We start from the raw sequence: 19,678 nt of genomic DNA on the forward strand, positions 1-19,678 counted from the left end.
GCTCATCTTTTTAATCCTAACCCTACTATACAATATTCTATTTAACATACACTTTTAGGGTCAGTTCACACTACAAAAATGTACTCTGGATGAATTTTGGATACGTTTTTGCTTACAGTTCACACCATACACAGTTCCGATGCAGTTTGCCATGTTCCAGTATTGCGCAGTGCAGAAAAAATGCAACATGTTACACTTTTTCTTTTTTTTTTTTTTTTTTTTCTTTCTGCACCGGAAACTGACTGCACTAGTTTGATCCAGGGCCATTGGAATACATGGAAAACACTGCATGCATTTTCGATGCAGAAAAAAAAATGCACTGGATAGCATCTAGTGTGAACTAGCCCTTCGAGCCTATTCACACCTGTGTGTTGCACTATGCAAAATTTAAAGTGTATATCTGGGCATACACATAAACATACACAGTACATCTCTGTTTTGTCTTTAGAAAAAATGCTGTAAGTGCTGGTTCACACCGAAATCACAGACATGCGCTCTGTGTTCCTGTGTGATTCCTGCGCAGTGTGATTTTTTTTTTTTTTTTCAGCCCATTCATTTGAATGAGTTGAAATTTTGCACTGGATTGCACCAAAAGTAGTGAGTGTACACCTTTTAAAAATGCACTGTAACTGGATTGCGTGGTACTGAGGTACTATGTGATCCATGAAGGGAGATTGCAATCTACGTTTGGGTTGTCGTTGGGAATCTTTTGACACCCGCAGCAAATTGCATACCCTCTGTATTTGGAACATGGTGAGGGAAATGCACATGGAGCGTAGATTTTCCCAACGCATTTCAGTGTGAACAGGCACTAAGAATAGAAAAATACCTGCCAGAAATCCTGGAAGCTTTTCATTTTCTTTTCACTCTGCTGGACTGGACTGAAATCTTAAGCGATCAATCCTGCCCAGTTCTCTGTTCGCCTTAAAGCCCAGTCCTCGCACATATGTGTTTATGGAGCTGCAATGTTTTGTCACCAATATCTCCCATTAGTGCTTGTAACCAGATGGGTTTTTGATCATGTAATCAGTGTGACCTTCAGATGGGAAGCTGCCTCTGGGTGTTAACACCTATTTAACCCTTTGAGGACCAAGGGACATATTTGTCTCATGTTTTTAATTGCCTGTATCATCTGATTAAGAACTTAAAATACTTTTCTTTTTTTTTTTTTTTTTTGAGTCAAAATATTAGTTCTTATGGATCTAGCTTTTTGCCAATTATTTCATGAAATGGCTTAGTTACAGCAACTGAAGTGTACGAACTTTAAAAACAAAAAATTGATTCTTTTGGCGTTCCGTAATCTTCTGGTCCTCAAAGGGTTGTCTACAAGGAGTTCACCTACTCCCAAATGCCTAAAACTTACATGATCAGTATTCATGCTGAGCTTGCTTCATTTACACACTGAAATTTCTGTGCTGAGGAATGTTTACTGTGGTGCTTCTTGTCACTGAAAACTCTTGTAGACTCTTATAGTGAGCGTTTGAGACTGTTTTCATAGAGGGGGCTCTCATGCTGGTTCTGGAGCTGTGAATGCAGGTGATGCTTCCACCCTGGAAGACACATGAGGCTAACTGTCACTGGCGTCATTACCATCTCTATACACAGCCTGAGACAGAGGGACATCAAAAAATGATCTAATCACTGTATACTGTACAGGGTGCTAAGAATGTCTTCTTTTACTAGAAGTGGGCTGTGAACAGCACTGCCTGGTAGTAACCTTCCTTGTATGGACTCTGTACAGTACAATTTCTTTCATTGTCTGTCATTGTTCTTTCTTTCCTATGTTGGCTTTAATATGTAGGTATAGATCGACAATCACAAAACATTCTTTTCAAGATCAGCAACTTTTTTTTTTTTCCTTTTTAATACGTTTTACCACATATGCACCAATGTGTGGCACTCCCTTCGCTGACAAGGCATTCTAGGATTTGTTGTTCCACCACAGCTACCAGTTTGTGTGTGTTGGTATGTGAGATGTTAGTCTGTAATATATATAAAGATATACTGCCAATTTTTGAACAAGCAGTTTGTACTTGCACAGGATCCTGCTACTTTCCACATTCCATTTACTTTATCATTCTGTGTTGATATTGCTCATCTGCACAGTTTGTCACTGTCATTTGTCTGATTCTCATTGTTTGTGTTTCCTTTTTGTCAGTGCTTGGAGGAAATGAAACGGGAAGCTAGACCCATCAAAATCGACAGAAGAGTCACAGGTGCCAATATGATTGATGAGCCCCTGCAGCAAGTAAGTTTCTATGCAGCTTGTTTTTTCAATGGCTTCCCACGGTGAATGCATTATATCTTCATTTCACCCCATTATCCCTGAGTGGAAGCAAAGGTAATGCTAAAAAGTTTTGGATAAGATGACTTTACTAGATTGTAAGCTCCGAGGAGCAGGGCCCTCCTATCCCTCTTGCATTGAACTGTATCGTTGCTGTATTGTCTCCCTTTATATTGTAAAGCGCTGAGCAAACTGTTGGCGCTATATAAATCTTGTATAATAATAATAACTTTATGTTGGTCATACACAGTTGGATCTTTTTGCATTTAGCTGGGGGGCTAAACACAAAAAATCTAACCAATTCCTAAAGCCACACTATACAGCACAAATGGACAAGGCTCTTGTTGTGGCTATTGTATCCTGACAGTCAGCATCTGATTGGATGCAGCTGCTGTTTGGATGACAGTTTTCTTTTCTGCTCCTCCGATTCTACAGAATGTCAGGTGGGATGGTGACAGCAGGGCCATGCAGGGGCTACTGTTGCTGACCTCCATTTGAGAATACTAGTTGCCTGACTGTTGTGCTTAACCTCTGGCTTTTTTTTTTTTTTTTAAGTCACACACCTGGAACAAGTAGCAGATCTTTAAAGTAAGAGTCATTATCAGGTGTCATTATCTACATCATAAAATAAAAGCGCTGAAGTAAGATGGCTAGAGTAAAACCCAGGAAGCTAGCACTTTAAAGTATATCTAAACCCAAAAAACAAAAGTTAATTTATTGCACCTAACTAGTACTTTAAATGTATTCTCTGCATTTATTTATCTTTTTTTGTAAAAACATTTTTTTTTACCTGTTAATCCTTGGAATAGCACATTTTAATGTCCATGGGTGGCTACACTCACTCCCCTACTCTATTTATGAAGGGAGCCATGTTGTTACCTAGGCTGCTCTCCTGATTTGAACTACAAATAGGTCTTCCTCTATTATTCTCCATTTAATGAGGGAAGCAAGATTACTAGTTTATAGAAGATGGCATGGAAGGCAGGTAAGAATATTTGTGACTTCATTTCAGCTCAAAGGAAGTCACAAGTATTTCTGGCAAGATCAGCAGGCATCATACTTGCCGAAAATGTTCCTAGCCTCAAAAAGTAAAAAAATAATGTAGCCACCACATCTAAGGCTTGGTAAACTGCAGTATAATACGTTTTTGTTCTTGGGTTTGAGGATTCCCTGTAACAAGGAGAGCCCAGGGCTGAGTTTTGTTTTGAAGACACTTCTTTCTTTTCTTTTTTTTTTTTTCTTCTAAATAGAGCTCAGAAAGCAGAGACATATTGTTTAGGTAGATAACGTTGCATATGCAGGTAAATTCCACTATTTGGATATAGACTATAATTCAAAAATATATATATATACCAACTAATTACATGACTGAGCCCAGTCTTATGCTGGTCGCTTGGAATTTGTGCTTTTCTAGTGCAAATAATATAACCAAGCAAGAATAGGAGCCGTGTTGCCGTGGAACATTCACTCAGCTGCATCAGTCACATGCTACACAATTTGTATAGGATATTTGTGTAGTATCAGCAGAAGTCTAAATACACACACACAGGCAAAGAACAGAAACCTATCCAAGGCAGAAATAACAAACACAATTCCATAATATGTGTGCTGTATTTAAGTCGATTAAGAGATGTTAAACTTTAAATTGCTATTGGGCAAGGACCTTGGAACATTCAGCACTACTATACAGCAGTCCAAGTTACACCTTTGGCTCAATTCCTCTCCAGAAGAGCTCTACCATCTTGGGCTATGGTGGACATCCTGGATGTCCATTCAGTCCCCTTGTCCTCACTCCTCTGTCAGCCAGACTGCAGAAGATCAATCCAGTTTTAGCGTATACATTGGGATTCCTGCAAGTACTTTGTGAGTCTGTCTTCTCATTTGCCTCTCCTCTGGTTATTTGACTGTCCCCTGTTCCTAGCTGGGGTGACTGACAAGGCCTCTTTCACTTGATGGATCTCCCAAAGCTTTGTGACAATTCATTTCATGTCGAAGGTGAAAGGCTTGCGAACGTTCACTCAATTTCACGATAATTACCATATCCCCTCTAAGGAAACCTTTCGATTTCTTTAGCTATGACATTTTATTGAACCCTTGGTGAGGAACGTTGACTCTCCAAAAGCTTTCATTGGAATCAGTATGTAACTCCCATGCAACTACTACGGGCACTCTATCCCTGATTTATGGTTCTATTTGCAACCACCTAGCAGAGCTGCTGCCTCCATACTGTACTCAGTGGGCCCAAGACTTGTGGGCACACTTATCACAGGATGATATGATACATATTTGGCAGGCCACCTCGAAGTGCTCCCAGAACATTCAGGCATTAGAGAATTCCTATAAACTTCTCACTCTCTGGTACTTTACCCCGGTGCACATAGCTAAGTGTGTTCCGGGATATAATCCCCTCTGTTTCCAAGTGTATAAAGATACAAGAACAAGGTTCCATATTTTGTGGTCCTATCCAGTGGCCATCGCCTGTGAAACATATAACATGAATTACTCAGTCACACATATCAATCTAAGGAAGAATCCAAGCGAAGCTCCCCCACCATTACAAGATATCCATCAAAGATCTCAGACACTAATTGAGTTCTTTTTTTAGGCAACAAGGCAAACCATAGCATGTGCCTGTAAGTCTCCGTTTCTCCAAACTTAAGTCTAGAATCCAGGGCATTTTCATTAACGAAAAGTTAACGGCTATACTGGAGGACAAACAGGATAGGTTTCTATCGATTTGGCAGCCCTGGCTCCCCTACCAGCCGCTTTCTAGATTAACTGCTCAACTGGTCCATCTCTAGAGGGAATTTTTAATATCTCCTCTTTTAGGACCTGTTATCGAGACGGGTCTGTATCTAAAGGTTCCCCTATGGCCGGACCTTCCTACTCTCTCCTTTACCTTAACTTCCTTTTTTTTTTTTTTTTTTTTCTCTGCCTTCCTTACCTCCAGTTTCCTCTGTTATTGAGAGGACCTTCTTTCTTGTTTTTTACATTAAAGGCTGTTATTTTTTATGTGAAGCCATTGCCTTTTTTACTTGGCACAGCCTGGCCTAATTTTTATGGTTTTGCATCTGGTCAACACTCCTGGAATGCGACCTCTTCTTTCCTTTTTATATGGCGTACTCCACTTGAGGACCACTATCTCGGGACTGAGTTGTACAATTGTCAAAGCTGTATACACAATGAGTCTTAGGCCTCACAGCGTTACAAGCAAATTTATCATATTGAAATGAACCGTAATTGTAATTTTGAGATATTACTGCCACTATGGGGGTTTCTGTGGGGAATCTCACTTTATGGATACTGTTTTTATTGCTGCCAATGCAGCCTACACTTTTGTATGTTTTCTATTGATGTATCAGTAAAGCTTTTTTGGTACCAGAAACCATGAAGTGCACGCACTTGCGTACGTGTATAAATTAATGGATAGTCAGCGTTGTTTTTTATTTTTTGGGGTTTTTTTTCCTGCCTCCATTCTCACCTAGCTTAGAATGACATGTCCTTCTCCCACAGCCCCCTGGGATATCCCCATCACATAACTCAGGAGGCTGTGGGAGCCCATTTACCGAGCATCCCAAACCCGGAAGTAACTGCTGGCTGGGGAGGCCAAAATGGCGGCATGGGACATGGACTGCAACATCTGAACAGTAGATTGTTGTAGGAAAGCACTGGATCTGCTGGGCAGGTAAATAATTTCTTTATTGTTTTATTTTTATGAAGAGAACCCAGCATAACAGGTAAGGGAAGATGATGGGGGAGAAAAAGCAGAGGGGAGGGGGAGTGAAATTCCTTTTGCAGTCAGATTCTCTGATTTACATTTTTTTGTTTAACACAAAGCTGAGGAGGAAGTTATTATAATAATAATAATACATATTATTAGTATTATTATTAACATGTATGCAGCAGATCTGGTGCACTGTAGACATTTATTTAGTTTAGTTAACAAAAACAGCTCAGCTGCACATTTTTTTTTTTACTTTTCTAGCCCCCCCAAACTACAAGTCTAAACAAGCCCTTAGAGTGGAGATTACAAAAGGGGATTACTGATTTGTTTTATATTATGGCAAATTCAGGTACTCGCACTAGTTGCCTCTAAGGATACCTTAAATATGTTTTACTGATTCTTTTGATTGGTGTCCTTTTTATAATAAAGTGGAGTTCCAATTTGAAGTAGATGCAAATCCTAACTAAATCACATTTCGGTGTGTTAAAACACTGTTCATTACAAAAGTTGAATGTATTTTATTTGAAAAAGAAAAATCATACAACTGTTCTTAGTATTTCTTTTCGCATCTCAGCCCTGCTGATCCCTTGCAGCCTCTTTGCTGCCATTTCCTCTACATGTGTGCATCTCAGCGATGGCTGCATGACATTCCTCAATGTAGGCTTCTTGGCTGTGACAACAGTAGACCATGCCTGCTTAACGCCTTCCCACTGGCCGTACGCATATATGCAGCTTCTTTGCAGGTGGGCCTTAACACAGAGAGGCTGCATTTATACATGGCCAAAGAAAAACAGAACTGTGGCAAGGGCGTGCACTGTGTGCGCTGCCCGCACAGTTATCGGCAGCTAACAGAAAGCTCTTGATCTCTACTTGTGATCATGTCACAAGTCTGACAATTTGACCGCTGTGAAAGCCAATCACGGCAGTCACTTGATCACAAACCCTGCCCAGGCTGGCGACATCTGAAAGGGCCAGGAGGCGCTAGCACCACGGTATAACTAAAGGCAAAATAAAGGCATTTTGGATAGAGTGGAAAGGGATTAGCACACTTGTCAGTTTTTATTGCTGTCTGTGTCCCTGTTAGGGAGATTCTCCCTCTCCTTGTCCTGTTTATCATTATTATTGAAAGTAAAAGTGAAAGAAAAACCCAACTTTTGAGTTGTCCCCTGAAAAATAATACAGGGGAAAATCTTCCAATGGGGGCACTAGGGGCCCCAAGTAATTTCCTTTAATTTGCAATGATTTCCTCTCACTTCCTGTTTTGGCTATGGGACAGGAAGTGAAGGGAAATCTCCTCAATGAGACACAAATGGCAAAAAAAATCGTACAGAAGTTATAATCCTCCCTTGCTCTCTCCAAAATGAAAAAAAATGCCTCTAGTTTTACTTTAATTTATTTTGAAACAGCCACTTTTAGTCTCTATTAGAAGCCCACATGACTGGGTGACAATAGGGAGACAAGTTGTCCCCAAATGACAGGAAGTGCTTGAACTGGACTTTCATGGCAGGTCCACTCAAAGATTGTGTTCATAATGCAGTAGGGCACCTGTTCAGCACAGGACCCAGAAGTTAGTGGAGAACACTGGAGTAGCAACATTTATTACAGCAATTTTCCAGCTTCTAGAGGGATCCTACAGCTATGGTATATGCACATTGGTCTAAGCTAGACTGTTTAAAAAAATGCCATACCTGGAATCCTTCTTTAATAAAAGCTGCAGATTTAAAAATATTAAAAAATACTATTAAAATTGCATTAACATGTTAAACTTGAGATTTTAGTGACTGGACTTACATTCACTTTAAAGCTCCTTAGCCAGTGGCGGCATCTTAAATCTGGCTATTTCTGGGCTTGGCGTCTTTGGTCATCTTGATTGCCTGGGCCAGAATGACATAACACCTGTATTCATTCATTCCGGCACAGAGGTGTGTCAGGAATCAAGATACAGTATTTGCTCTTACATTCTCAGACCTATGTTTGTGGTCATTCCACTGTCTCTGTTTGATTTTTAGTTTCATTCTTTTTGTTGTAAATGCAGCAAGAAGAGTCAAAAGAGCAAAAGGGGAATGGAAACATCTCAAACCCCAACGTGGGCAGGAACAGGGATAGGAACTATGGCAGGGCTATTTACCACAAGATTCCCCAGGACATAAAGCTCTTTATACGCAACTCCACTGATGACTGAAATATCCCTTCCAGGAGTAATGACCCTTTGACTGTGTATTTAGTTTTTTGGCTGGCATTAATCTTTTATTTGGTCATTCTGTAATCTGTAATTAGAACATAAATGCCGTACTGATAAAAGTATACACTAATAGTTTACTGCTATTCCAAGCAGATTAGTTTGCTAGTTTCTCATTTAAAATATATTGTATAGTTGTTATAGTACAAATTCTATTTTTTAGTACAATGCTGCAATGGTTTATTACAATACCTTTCGGATGAAAAATACCATTTTTGGAGCGATTTGTCTGATAATCTGATCGTTAGAACACAACTTTTGAGAGCCGATCACGACAGATCATCCAAAATTATCCAAAGGGACAAGCATGACATTTTTTTCTTTTATGATACTAGAATGAAAGATGTTTGTTTAATCAGTACAGTATTCGTCCGTAAAAAATCAAGTGACCAAGACCGCACATGCTCGGAAACAAAAGAATATGTTGTAATACATTACACCATTACAGGAGTTGTGTTCTGTCTTATGACAATTTTCGTAACTCTAGTAACCTGTTCGTATTAAATAGGAGACTAGCATGCAAAAACAAAAATAAATTGATCATTTGTCTGATGTTCTCATTGTGTGTACCAGGCTTTACATGTATACCTGTCATTAAATAAACACGAGGACTGCCATTGATGACATTGATGTGAAAATGCTGCTTGACTCTTTTATCTGACACTTTCCTCTCAATATTATGAGTCGCCAAACCCAGAGGAATCTGGCATATTAAGAAAGTCAGAAGTCCTTTGACTTGGTCCAGATCAGTGACTTTGTATTGAAACAAGAGGATCAACATATAATCAATGAATGAACTGCACTATGGCTATTCCCATACAAACTAAAATAGTGTCAGAACTGGTGCAGCTGTCCAAGTGTATACTACTATTATTCAGAAAAAAGTCTTTAAACAGCGCTCAACAGTTTACAAAAATTATCCAAAAAAATATATATAAACAGTATCCAAAGTGTCCAAATGAACTTTCAGTCCATGGTGATGCAAACGTAAATAGATGAAAGTGCTCTGTGCTCAAATAACAAATACATTCACAGTCCACCGTGGAAGGTATGTGTGCAGGTATATATGTATATTTATATGTGTGTGTGTGTGTGTATATATATATGTGTGTGTGTGTGTGTGTGTGTATATATATATATATATATATATATATATATAGATAGATAGATAGATAGATAGATAGATAGATAGATGTATATGTGAGTCATGGTCTGGAGCTGCATAAGTGCTGCCGGCACTGGGGAGCTGCAGAGTTCATTGAGAGAACCATGAATGCCAACATGTACTGTGACATACTGAAGCAGAAAATGATCCCCTCCCTTTGAAGACTGGGCCGCAGGGCAGTATTCCAATGTAACAATCCCAAACACTCCGCCAAGATGACCACTGCCTTGATATAGAAGCTGAGGGTAAAGGTGATGGACTGGCCAAGCATGTCTCCAGACCTAAACCCTATTGAGCATCTGTGGGGCATCCTCAAATGGAATGGCACAAGGTCTCTAACATCCACCAGCTCCGTGATGTCATCATGGAGGAGTGGAAAAGGACTCCAGAGGCAACCTGTGAAGCTCTGGTGAACTCCATGCCCAAGAGGGTTAAGTCAGTGCTGGAAAATAATGGTGGCCACACAAAATATTGACACTTTGGTCCCAATTTGGACATTTTCAGTTAGGGGTGTACTCACTTTTGTTGCCAGCGGTTTAGACATTAATGGCTGTGTGTTGCGTTATTTTAAGGAAACAGCAAATTTACACTGTTATACAAGCTGTACACTCACTACGTCACATTGTAGCAGTGTCATTTCTTCAGTGTTGTCACATGAAAAGATAGAATAAAATATTTACAAAAATGTGAGGGGTGGACCCACTTCTGAGAGAGAGAGAGAGAGAGAGAGAGAGAGAGAGAGAGCGCGCGCGCACAGTATATGTCTTCTTAGAGTGCTCTGTGCTCCAAAACTACCAGTAGTGACTGGTGCTCTTTTTAAAGTGCTCTTCAGTCGGTGACACCCCCCCCCCTTTTTGCCAGATTAGATGGACCCTTTGCTCTCACAACTTAGGTCAAACAACGCTTTGTCTGGTGGTAGATAATGGTATTTCCCTTCTTTCCTTTACTTCCGGTCATGCACTCAACATATCCTACTGTCTTAAGGAAATCGAAAGGAGAGAGGAGGCCCCCATAGCGTAATACTGCTTGTATTATAAGATTAATTTAAAGGAATGCACTTACAATGTATCATAAACAATGCGATTCAACTTGCCGGGCTCCAGTTCCAAGTAATCTCCAGAGGTCCTTATTTCAGAAGAGGATGAGCATACATGGTATATTAGACCAGTTCGTGAAACCTGTCCCTGAAGACGCCCAGTGGGAGGGGCGAAATGCGCATTAGACAGAGATTACGCAATCAGTGGCGCTCCGAGGTTGTCCTTATTGCCCGGCAAGTTGAAGCGCATTGTTTGATATATTGTAGGTTCATTTGTTTGAGCAGTGTATATATTTTTGGATACTTTCTAGCATTTTTGTACACTGTTGAGCGCTGTTTAAAAAAAAAAAAAAATAAAAAAAGGATCAACATGACCGCCAAAGAGTTAGTCTTTTCAGAAGCGGTGTTCAGCCTTTGTGATTCATGTGACACATGTATTTCATGTATTACATAATTTTGCTTTATCATAGAAGCTCTGATTTCCACAAGCACTTTATATGAAATTAACCTGCTGTTAAAGCAGGAAAGAGGAAATGAGAACACACAGAGACGACAATGAGGAAGCCGAGAATAACCGCCTACTGAAGACATGAAACAAGAACACCTAATCAGCATCTAGGAAAACCCTCTAATCTTAATGCTGAAATATTTTTACTTGGATTTTTAAAGGTGAAATGGACTAATGGGTAATTAACACATTGAGATTCACTGCAGGCACTGTTTGGCCAACAATTTTCCACCCAATTTTTCAATTGAAAGATGTCAGGTGGAGGAATGCTGACTGGGCCACCCACTGGTTGAATTTTGACCTGTTCATTAGGAAGCTAATAGGATTAAAGGCTCTCAGGGATCCCCACCAATAATTGATGGACAGCAATCCATTCAGTGGTGAGATTTGACAGTAAGTAAAAGTCATTAGCACAGGTCCCTTTTTCATTGAAAGCACATTCATTTTTTCTTGTTTGTCCTACCACAGGGACTTTACAGAAATTTGCATTGCTGGGTGACATGGTCTAAAATAATGGTTGCATACCAGAATGTATATTGTTAGTAGAAAGTTTTGGGTGGATTTCAGAAAAGTTTAGAAAGAATGTTTTGGAAAAAAAAAACAAAACATGCAAAAAAAATACCTAGATCTGCCAGAAATCAAGTGTGCTCTAATTTTCTGTTTGGGCTTTTCTGTACTGAAATACCACTCAGTTTTATCAGCCCTGTCCAGTTCCCATGTGATGGACTACATAACTCTTCTTAACCCTACTCCCGTGTCCCACTTATGCATACATTATTTTAATCTATTTCCAAGCAAAACGTTAGCCTTGACTCTCAAGGGCCTGCCCACACACTGTGTGTAGGGAAAGGGCTCTTGGGAGATGTAGTTCTGGGACTGTGCTTGTGCTCAGAGCAGTTTCCTATGCAAAAAGCCTATTGATGACACAACCAAGCATAATAACAGTTGTTTCTCACTAGAGGAACAAGCTTAAAAGAAGAAAATTAATACTGGGACTCTAGTGGAGGAGAGGAATGCTTCGGGGTAAAATGGCCATGCCTATATGAATCCTTTAAGGCTACATTGATGATTTTGTTAGCTAGAAATTTAGCTTCCCATTTACAACACCTTTATTTGCAATGCACTGATTTCAACTGAAGCAGTTGACAGCTAGGATTTTTATCTCCTTCTAACAAATGATAAGAATCGCCCATGTGGTTCTAGACTTGCATGGCTGAACAGGTCGCCTAGTGCCAGATATCTAGTGCTACTTAAAACATATTGATAATTTTTTTTATAGCGGATGACTGTATAACTTGTCTGATTAATCCTCAGGCTCTTGAACTGTATTTTATATTCTGTTTATAATACCATCCCCTCCTGTGCTGTTGTATATAGTAATAAGGGCAACTGTAGAAGTCCCTTGTTTTTTACTTGGGGACTTTTCTGCAAAGTGGCCGACATTGCTTTTTGTAAAGATCTTCTGCCTTTTAAGACAGGCTCATGAATAAACTGGTGATTGTAAACCTCATCCTCAAGTATTTACCCCCTTCCTGATATATTTTTTTTTTATTCACGTTTGTCACACTTAAATGATTCACAGCATCAAACATTTTTTTTTTCCATAATAAATTTTTATTTGGTTTTACAAATATAGTTACAACAAAAAACAAAACAAAAATAGGACTGTGAAAAGCTACACAATATCACAGTATAGGTGCTGCGGTAAAGTTTAACAAAGAGAAAAAAGGAAATATTGAATAATTCCTAACAATCCTACTAGTTCCACGAAATCGTCGTTTTAGAGTATCCAAGAAAAGGTTAAACATAATAATATCTTAGATTACAGTTCTGAACCAGTCATACCAGGGTTTCCAAGGTTTGTCAAATTTGGTAATTCTATCGTTTAGGTAAGCTAAAGATTTCTCATAGATGAAGTGGGTCTGGACTAGCTCAATCACTTCTTTTAGAGAAATCCTCAAAACATTTTAATGCTACACAGAGATAAGTAAAATAAAAAATGCTGTTTTCAATTTTTTTCATTTATTAAGGGAAAAAAACTGTCCAAACCTGCCTGGCCTTATGTGAAAAACTAATTGCCCCCTAACCCTAATAACTGGTTGTGCCACCGTTGGTGACAACAACTGCAATCAAGCATTTGCGATAACTGGCAGTCCTTCACATCGCTGTGGAGGAATTTTGGCCTACTCTGCTTTGCAGAATTGTTTTAATTCAACTACATTGGAGGGTTTTTGAGCATGAACAGCCTGTTTAACGTCATGCCACAGCATCTCAATCGGATTTAGGTCTGGACTTTGACTAGGCCACTCTAAAACCTTGTAAGGTAACAAAAAAGATATTCTAATAGTGGGAGCCTTCTCTAAAAGGTCTTAGAAAAAAATCCCCAAATCTCTGAAATTGATGTGTAATAAAAAAATATGATAATACAAATATAAAAATGATGTGCAGCTGCCCCGTTAAGTCTGGCGCTCGGACTCTACAGATCTTAATGATACCAAATTACAAACAATGTGACACTACATTTCAGTCCATATTCACATAAGGACTTTAAAAGTAAAAAGTCCCACACCTCACCACAGGTCAATGACCGCTTATTGAAAAGGAAGGTCGTAAGCGCTATTAACCAAGGATGCAGACACAATTCCCAAGTAGATTGACAGCTGATAACATTGCTTTCTGTCAACCTCTTCGCCAATATGATATGCTGCTCTCCCTCAAAACATAAACCGTGTGCAACAGAATACAAATACCTTCATAGTGTAGTATTTAATAAAAGTGCTCAATAATATATACAATGCACACTCACATTCACTGGTGCCACTCACATGCACCGTGGCACCAATACCATTTACCATTTGGTGCTTTTTGAGATCTTTTAGCGTGCTTCACATTTTAGGCTTCTATTTAAGTGATTTCTTGATTCAACAGGTCTGGCAGTAATCAGGTCTGTTTGTAGCAACTGAAATTTAACTCTGCTTTCCAGAAAATGTGGTTAATCACAGTTCATTCAGTATTTAGCAAGGGAGATGGGGGCAATTAGTTTTTCACATAGGGCCAGGCAGATTTGAACAGCTTTTTTCCCCCTTAATAAATTAAATATTTAAAAACGGCGTTATCCATGGACACACACAGCTTAGCCTTGCCCAACTTTCTCCTCACTGCATTTAATACACAGCTCCAATGGCTGCTGCTACTGCTGTTTGAGTCTCTGTGTGAAGATGAGAGGGGAGAAGGAATGCAGCAGTGAACAGTTCTAGATCTATTCTCCTCTCTCTTCCACTTCACACAGGAAAGGGAGAGGACAGAGAAATAGAAAACGGTTTTTAGCTTAATGCAAGGAATGTGATACCCACGGATTACCATATTTATTTCATGTGACTGTGTGTTTTCGTACTGTCAAAGTTTAACATTTTGTGTTTTTGTCCAAAGGTTACATAACAAAAGAGGACCATACAGACACATAACATAAAATGATTCAAAGACTAATATGTGCCATTTACAAAACTTTGAATAGAAAGAAGCAATTGCAGAGAAGGCTCTGCCTGTATGAGTTTAGTTTTATGTCTACATTCAAACATGCTTTTTGTTTTGTTACTTTGGAGACTTAGAGTTTTTTTTTTTTCTTTTTGGATTTTAGGTAATCCAGTTTTCCTTGAGGGACTATGTCCAATATTGGTATTACACACTAAGCGAGGATGAATCATTTCTCCTTGAAATCAGGCAAACTGTTCAGAATGCACTTGTTCAATTTTCCGCCCGGTAAGTACATTTTCAGAAACACCTGTCTCATTTGTCCTTAAACGCAAATTTTTAATGCACACAGCAAAGTTTGTGTAAGTACTGTAGCTGTGGAAACTTTGTACAGGATAACTACAATTCTATTCTAACATGTTTAGCTTTATTGCAGCCTATACAGCAAGTCCATGCATTGTATTTATTTATTTCAGGTACTTATATAGCGCTATCAATTTACGCAGTGCTTTACATATATATTGTACATTCACATCAGTCCCTAACCCTCAAGGGGTGTACAATATAAGGTCCCTAACTCATATTCATACATACACATACTAGGGCCAATTTAGACAGGATCCAATTAACCTACCAGCATGTCTTTGGAGTGTGGGAGGAAACCGGAGTACCCGGAAGAAACCCACGCAGGCACAGGGAGAACATGCAAACTCCAGGCAGGTGGTGCCGTGGTTTGGATTCGAACCAACGACCCTAGTCCAGGCGGAAGTGCTAACCATTTAGCTACTGTGCTGCCCATTAGATGGAACTTCAAATATCAAAAGCCAATATGTTGTTTGCAGTTTTAGACTGGGTATGGATTGGTTGAAACACCAGGTTTTGTTTTTTTGTTTTTTTTTCCTGCCAGTCTCAGGAGAGCCTTTTCTTCATTTCCTGTCCCAGAGACACAGCAGAAAGTAAGATGAAAGATGAATTATCTGAGTGAGAGAAAATTTGTTATTGGACAGTTGTCACAGAACAAGGGTTTCCATTTAAAACGTTTTCCCTCTATCCTATAATAGAGCTATCATCTGTTGGCTAACTGCTTTTGTGATAAAAAAAAAAATAATTTTTTAATGCAATTAAAAACCTTGTCCAAACCTTGTTCTAAGGCTTAGGAAAGAAAATTGTTCAGTTCCCCCATAATCACAGTCAGCAGTATTGTGTTCAGAGTGCAGAGTGTGGGGAGCCTTCCCCACTGGCAGAATACAATGATCACAGGAGACGGCTATAGCCGCCAGCAGTCATTGCATGAAAAAAACCCGGCAGGCTGGTTGTATTGAAGGGGATCGATAGATCAACTTCAGTACAACCGGCCTGCCCATAGATGGATCTCAATCCACTATGGCCGACCTTACCCATATGATTCGTTGCCATTTCAAAAGATACCTCCAGTTTCAGAATTTTCATATGAATATTTTCCATTCATTGGAAATCTACTAGTGTAAGGACAGCTTTTTAGGTCTTGTTCCTCCTCCAGCCCATCACTGGACATTGAAAGAAAAAGCAGCAGACTGGTGAGCTCATTTCTCTTTCTATCCACTCTCATTTACTATGAGCATGTTCCTTGTTAACATATGAGCACTGCAGCACAACTGACTAGTGCTACCTCTCCCTCTCCTAGTCTGAGCTGTGCTGTGTTAGGGGGTTGTAGAAAGGGAATACTATGCCAAATTTTCTCACTGAATTGCATTTAACGATCTGTTAATGAATACAGAGATTTTTTTTTAATGTTGTGTCTTTTATAATTTTGTGTCTTTTTTTTTTTATATCGGACTAGAGTTAAACTTTAATCACATTTATCACTGAACATTTTTCCTGTAAGAAAATACTCTGAAGAGCATGCTAAAAAAAACTTATCTCTGTATAAGGTCAAAAGAAGTGGACTGGCAGCCTTATTTTACCACCCGGTTAGTGGATGACTTTGCCACGCATCTCCGAGCATTCAGGAAAGCTCAGCACAGAATGGCAGAGAAAGAGGATCAAAAGAAAGGTAATGGTGGGATCAGGAAATAATGTGACTCTCCGCTGTTTAGACCTACATCAAAGTAATTGTTTCCTGCCTCAAGAAAACAGAAGGAAATCAGGGCTCTAATTAAGAAAACAGACTGTTCTTGGTGAGCCCTTGCAATGCTCATACAATTAATATTGCCATAACAGCTGCCACAGTCTTCAAGCCATGTACTACATATCCTATGTTTAATCTATTGACCCTTTCGCTGCCAGGCCCTGTACTCCACATTTAAACTCAGGTGGCTAGACCATTTTTGCAATTTTTCCATAGTTTTTTATTTTTACCTTACAGCTTTCAGAGTTTGTAAAAGACCCTCCAAACCATACATTTTCTTAAAGCACATGACCAGTAGAATAAAAAAAAAGTGCTAATGCTTTTTAGGCCCTGAGATATCTGCGCAAATGTTTAGCAATTTCTTATTTTTGCAGAAAATACACCGAAATCATTATTAGTGGATACATACATGGCAAGATTTACAAAATTCATGCCAAGTTCCTACTAAATATAAAAGGTAAAACTGTACTGAGTTAACAAATAATTGTAAATTTTAAATTGCACCATTTTTTTTCAAATGTGTGCAAAACTGTAAATATAAACAATTTACTCTAAAAATCTGGCCGTTATTATTTTTTACTTACAGTCGGAATTTGTAAAAGACCTCCCCCAAACCATACATATTCTGAAAACACATGACCTGTCGAATAAAAAAAAAAAGTGCTACAGATTTTTTAGACCCCGCCATAAATGTTTTATAAATTTGTTATTTGAACTAAAAGTACACTAAAATCATTATTAGTGCACACATATGCAACATAACACAAAATTCCTGCTAAATTGCTACAAAGGCCTTGTCCACATGGGGCATACTAAAGAGTGTCCGTGGAAGGCTGTGTTTTACTTGCCCAGATGTCCTGTGCATCCATGTGCAGGCAGTCCCATTCGGGCACAGCTTCTGCTTCCAATCTTTCTTGGTGTGGGTGCATGGCCCCTGAATGCAGACAGTTTGAGCTCAGACACATGCACCCGGACCCACACGGATGTCAGATTGGGAGCAGCGGCTGTGTTTGTGCAGTTGCTACATCCACATTGTCATCAATAAGACTGCCTGCATGGAGATGCATGGAACACTGTACATCCACATGCAGGTAAACACAGCCTTGCAGGGGCATAGGCTGTAGTATGCCCTGTGTGAACGAGGCCTTACTATAATGTGGCTTTTTTCTTTGTTTTTTTTAATTTTTAACATTTTATTTTTAATTTTTTTAATTTTGTATTTTTTTTTATTTTGTACTTTTTTTTATTTTGTACTTTTTCTTGCATATGAATGAATGGAAATCTCTGTATAGAGACTACTATACATTCACAAAATTGGATAACCGTAAACCGTGTTTACTATGCTCCAATGGTGAATGGACATAAGTGCAATCAGTACTGATTGCTCACCATGTCCATTCAAGGAAAGAAAGGGGGCTGGTAAATGTGTTTACCATCCCCTTTCCCCACCCACACACACCGCTTTCCATCCTGACTGTCACAGTAGAAGCTGCAGCCGGTGGAAAGGGGAGGAGGGAGAGCCGGCCATTCCAGCAATGGAGGGGGCACCGAGGATCAGGTAAGGGGGGTTACCTTCAAAGGGGGTCAGATCAGCAAGGGGTGGTCGGATCAGTGGGGGGTGGATATCTTTTAGTTATTCCACTTTGTCTTCCCTGCAGCCCCTAAATCTGGCGGGATGGTAGAGGAGGGAAAGCTGCTGCAGGGAAGACCGTTCCCAACAAGATCAGCGCTTGTGAGGGACGTGGGGGTCAGTCATTGTGGGGGAGGATTGGTCCTGGAAGAGGGGAAGTTAGAGTGTTGGCAGGGGGAAATTTATTGGCATTTTGTGGAGGCCATGGAGCAGGGGGAGAAATGTCTCAGATAATGGTGGCAGCAGCAGGTGGACAGGGGGCACATTTTAGGTCAATAGCTCTAATCATAGCAGATGGTCAGCCACTAATCAGAGCTATTGATTTGTTCAGCAGAGTCTACTGAACAATTCTGCTAGAAGTTCCTGGTTAATGAAGTGACCATGAGCTAATAGCAGTGGAGGAATGTAGGTCCATACAGCGATCAGACCATACGCCTTATCGACCTAGCAGTGAAAGGATTAAAGTGTAGGTCTGGGCAATGAGAAACACATGCAATGCACTTTTCAGCATGTTAAATAGCTTTAAGGCCTCATTCACATGGGCATACTTTAGCAGACATCCATTCCACAAGTGTTCATGCATCTGCATGTGGGCAGTCCCATTGATGTTTATTGGGATGCAGTGGCTGCACAGACACAGCAGCTGGCCCCAATTTGATGGCTGTGCAGGTGTGGGAAGGGGTGGCTAGTAAAACCCCATAGACATGAAATTGATACCAATCCATCCAAAGTGGTCAGATTTCCTGTCATATTGAGTCTTTGGATGCTTCTGTCATGGTATGGTACAATACAATTCTCTTAAAGCTATGTTTTGGAACATTAAAAGATAAAGATCAGCAAATGAGTGAAAGTTTGAGATCTACTGCAGGTCAACTGATATACAAGAATTTGTATTTTTTTTTTTTTTTTTTTACATTGTTTTGATTAATTAAAAAAACAAATGGCATGTCCCTTCCCCCAGGGCACCAAAACCATATGAGATGGTAGTCTTATGGCTAGTGGATAGTGAACACACAGGCCCTGCCTACTATGACACTTTGATTGGAGGAGTCAGCTTGGAGGATCCCGGGCTATGTTTTTCAGTATATAGGTATATGGTGGAGTGAAATTGGGCTTGTATTTCTGCACTGTAGATGTCAGTCCCTATGGACCCCCAGCCTAGCACTATTTGAATATAAATAATGTACATTTGATTTTCTACATATTATATCCAGTGGCCTTATTGTGGTTTTCAACAGCTGATATTGCCCCACTCCTGCTGTACTATTGAATTTTTTTCCTTCTTTTTCTGGGGGGCCGTGTTGTGTCTTTTGGCATACCAATTTTAGGGTCCTTCCTTGCTGACGCTTTGTAGTAGTCCAACATATACACCTTCTGCTCTTGAAAAAGCGACAAATGCAAACTATGTCAAGCTATATCTGAATGGATGGTGGTAACCCAAGGACGACTATATCCGTACCATTAACCAGAATATTGGATACTTTTTCCAGAGTGTGGGGCCACCACCTTAATCG

General features: G+C 39.7%; 1 protein-coding gene across 1 annotated transcript in view; it reads left to right on the forward strand.

The window, feature by feature from the left end:
- Positions 1-19,678, forward strand: part of SNX13 (sorting nexin 13) — a 169,084-nt gene that overhangs the window by 67,750 nt on the left and 81,656 nt on the right. Inside the window, exons 4-6 of the mRNA XM_089673177.1 lie at positions 2,159-2,248; positions 14,594-14,715; positions 16,338-16,459. Of these exons, the coding sequence (XP_089529303.1) occupies positions 2,159-2,248; positions 14,594-14,715; positions 16,338-16,459 (334 nt within the window). The remainder of the gene's footprint in view (positions 1-2,158; positions 2,249-14,593; positions 14,716-16,337; positions 16,460-19,678) is intronic.

The sequence above is a fragment of the Staurois parvus genome, unplaced genomic scaffold, assembly GCF_062004578.1.
Source record: "Staurois parvus isolate SC_StPar_1 unplaced genomic scaffold, SC_StPar_1.0 ptg000136l, whole genome shotgun sequence".
Taxonomy (NCBI): domain Eukaryota; kingdom Metazoa; phylum Chordata; class Amphibia; order Anura; family Ranidae; genus Staurois; species Staurois parvus.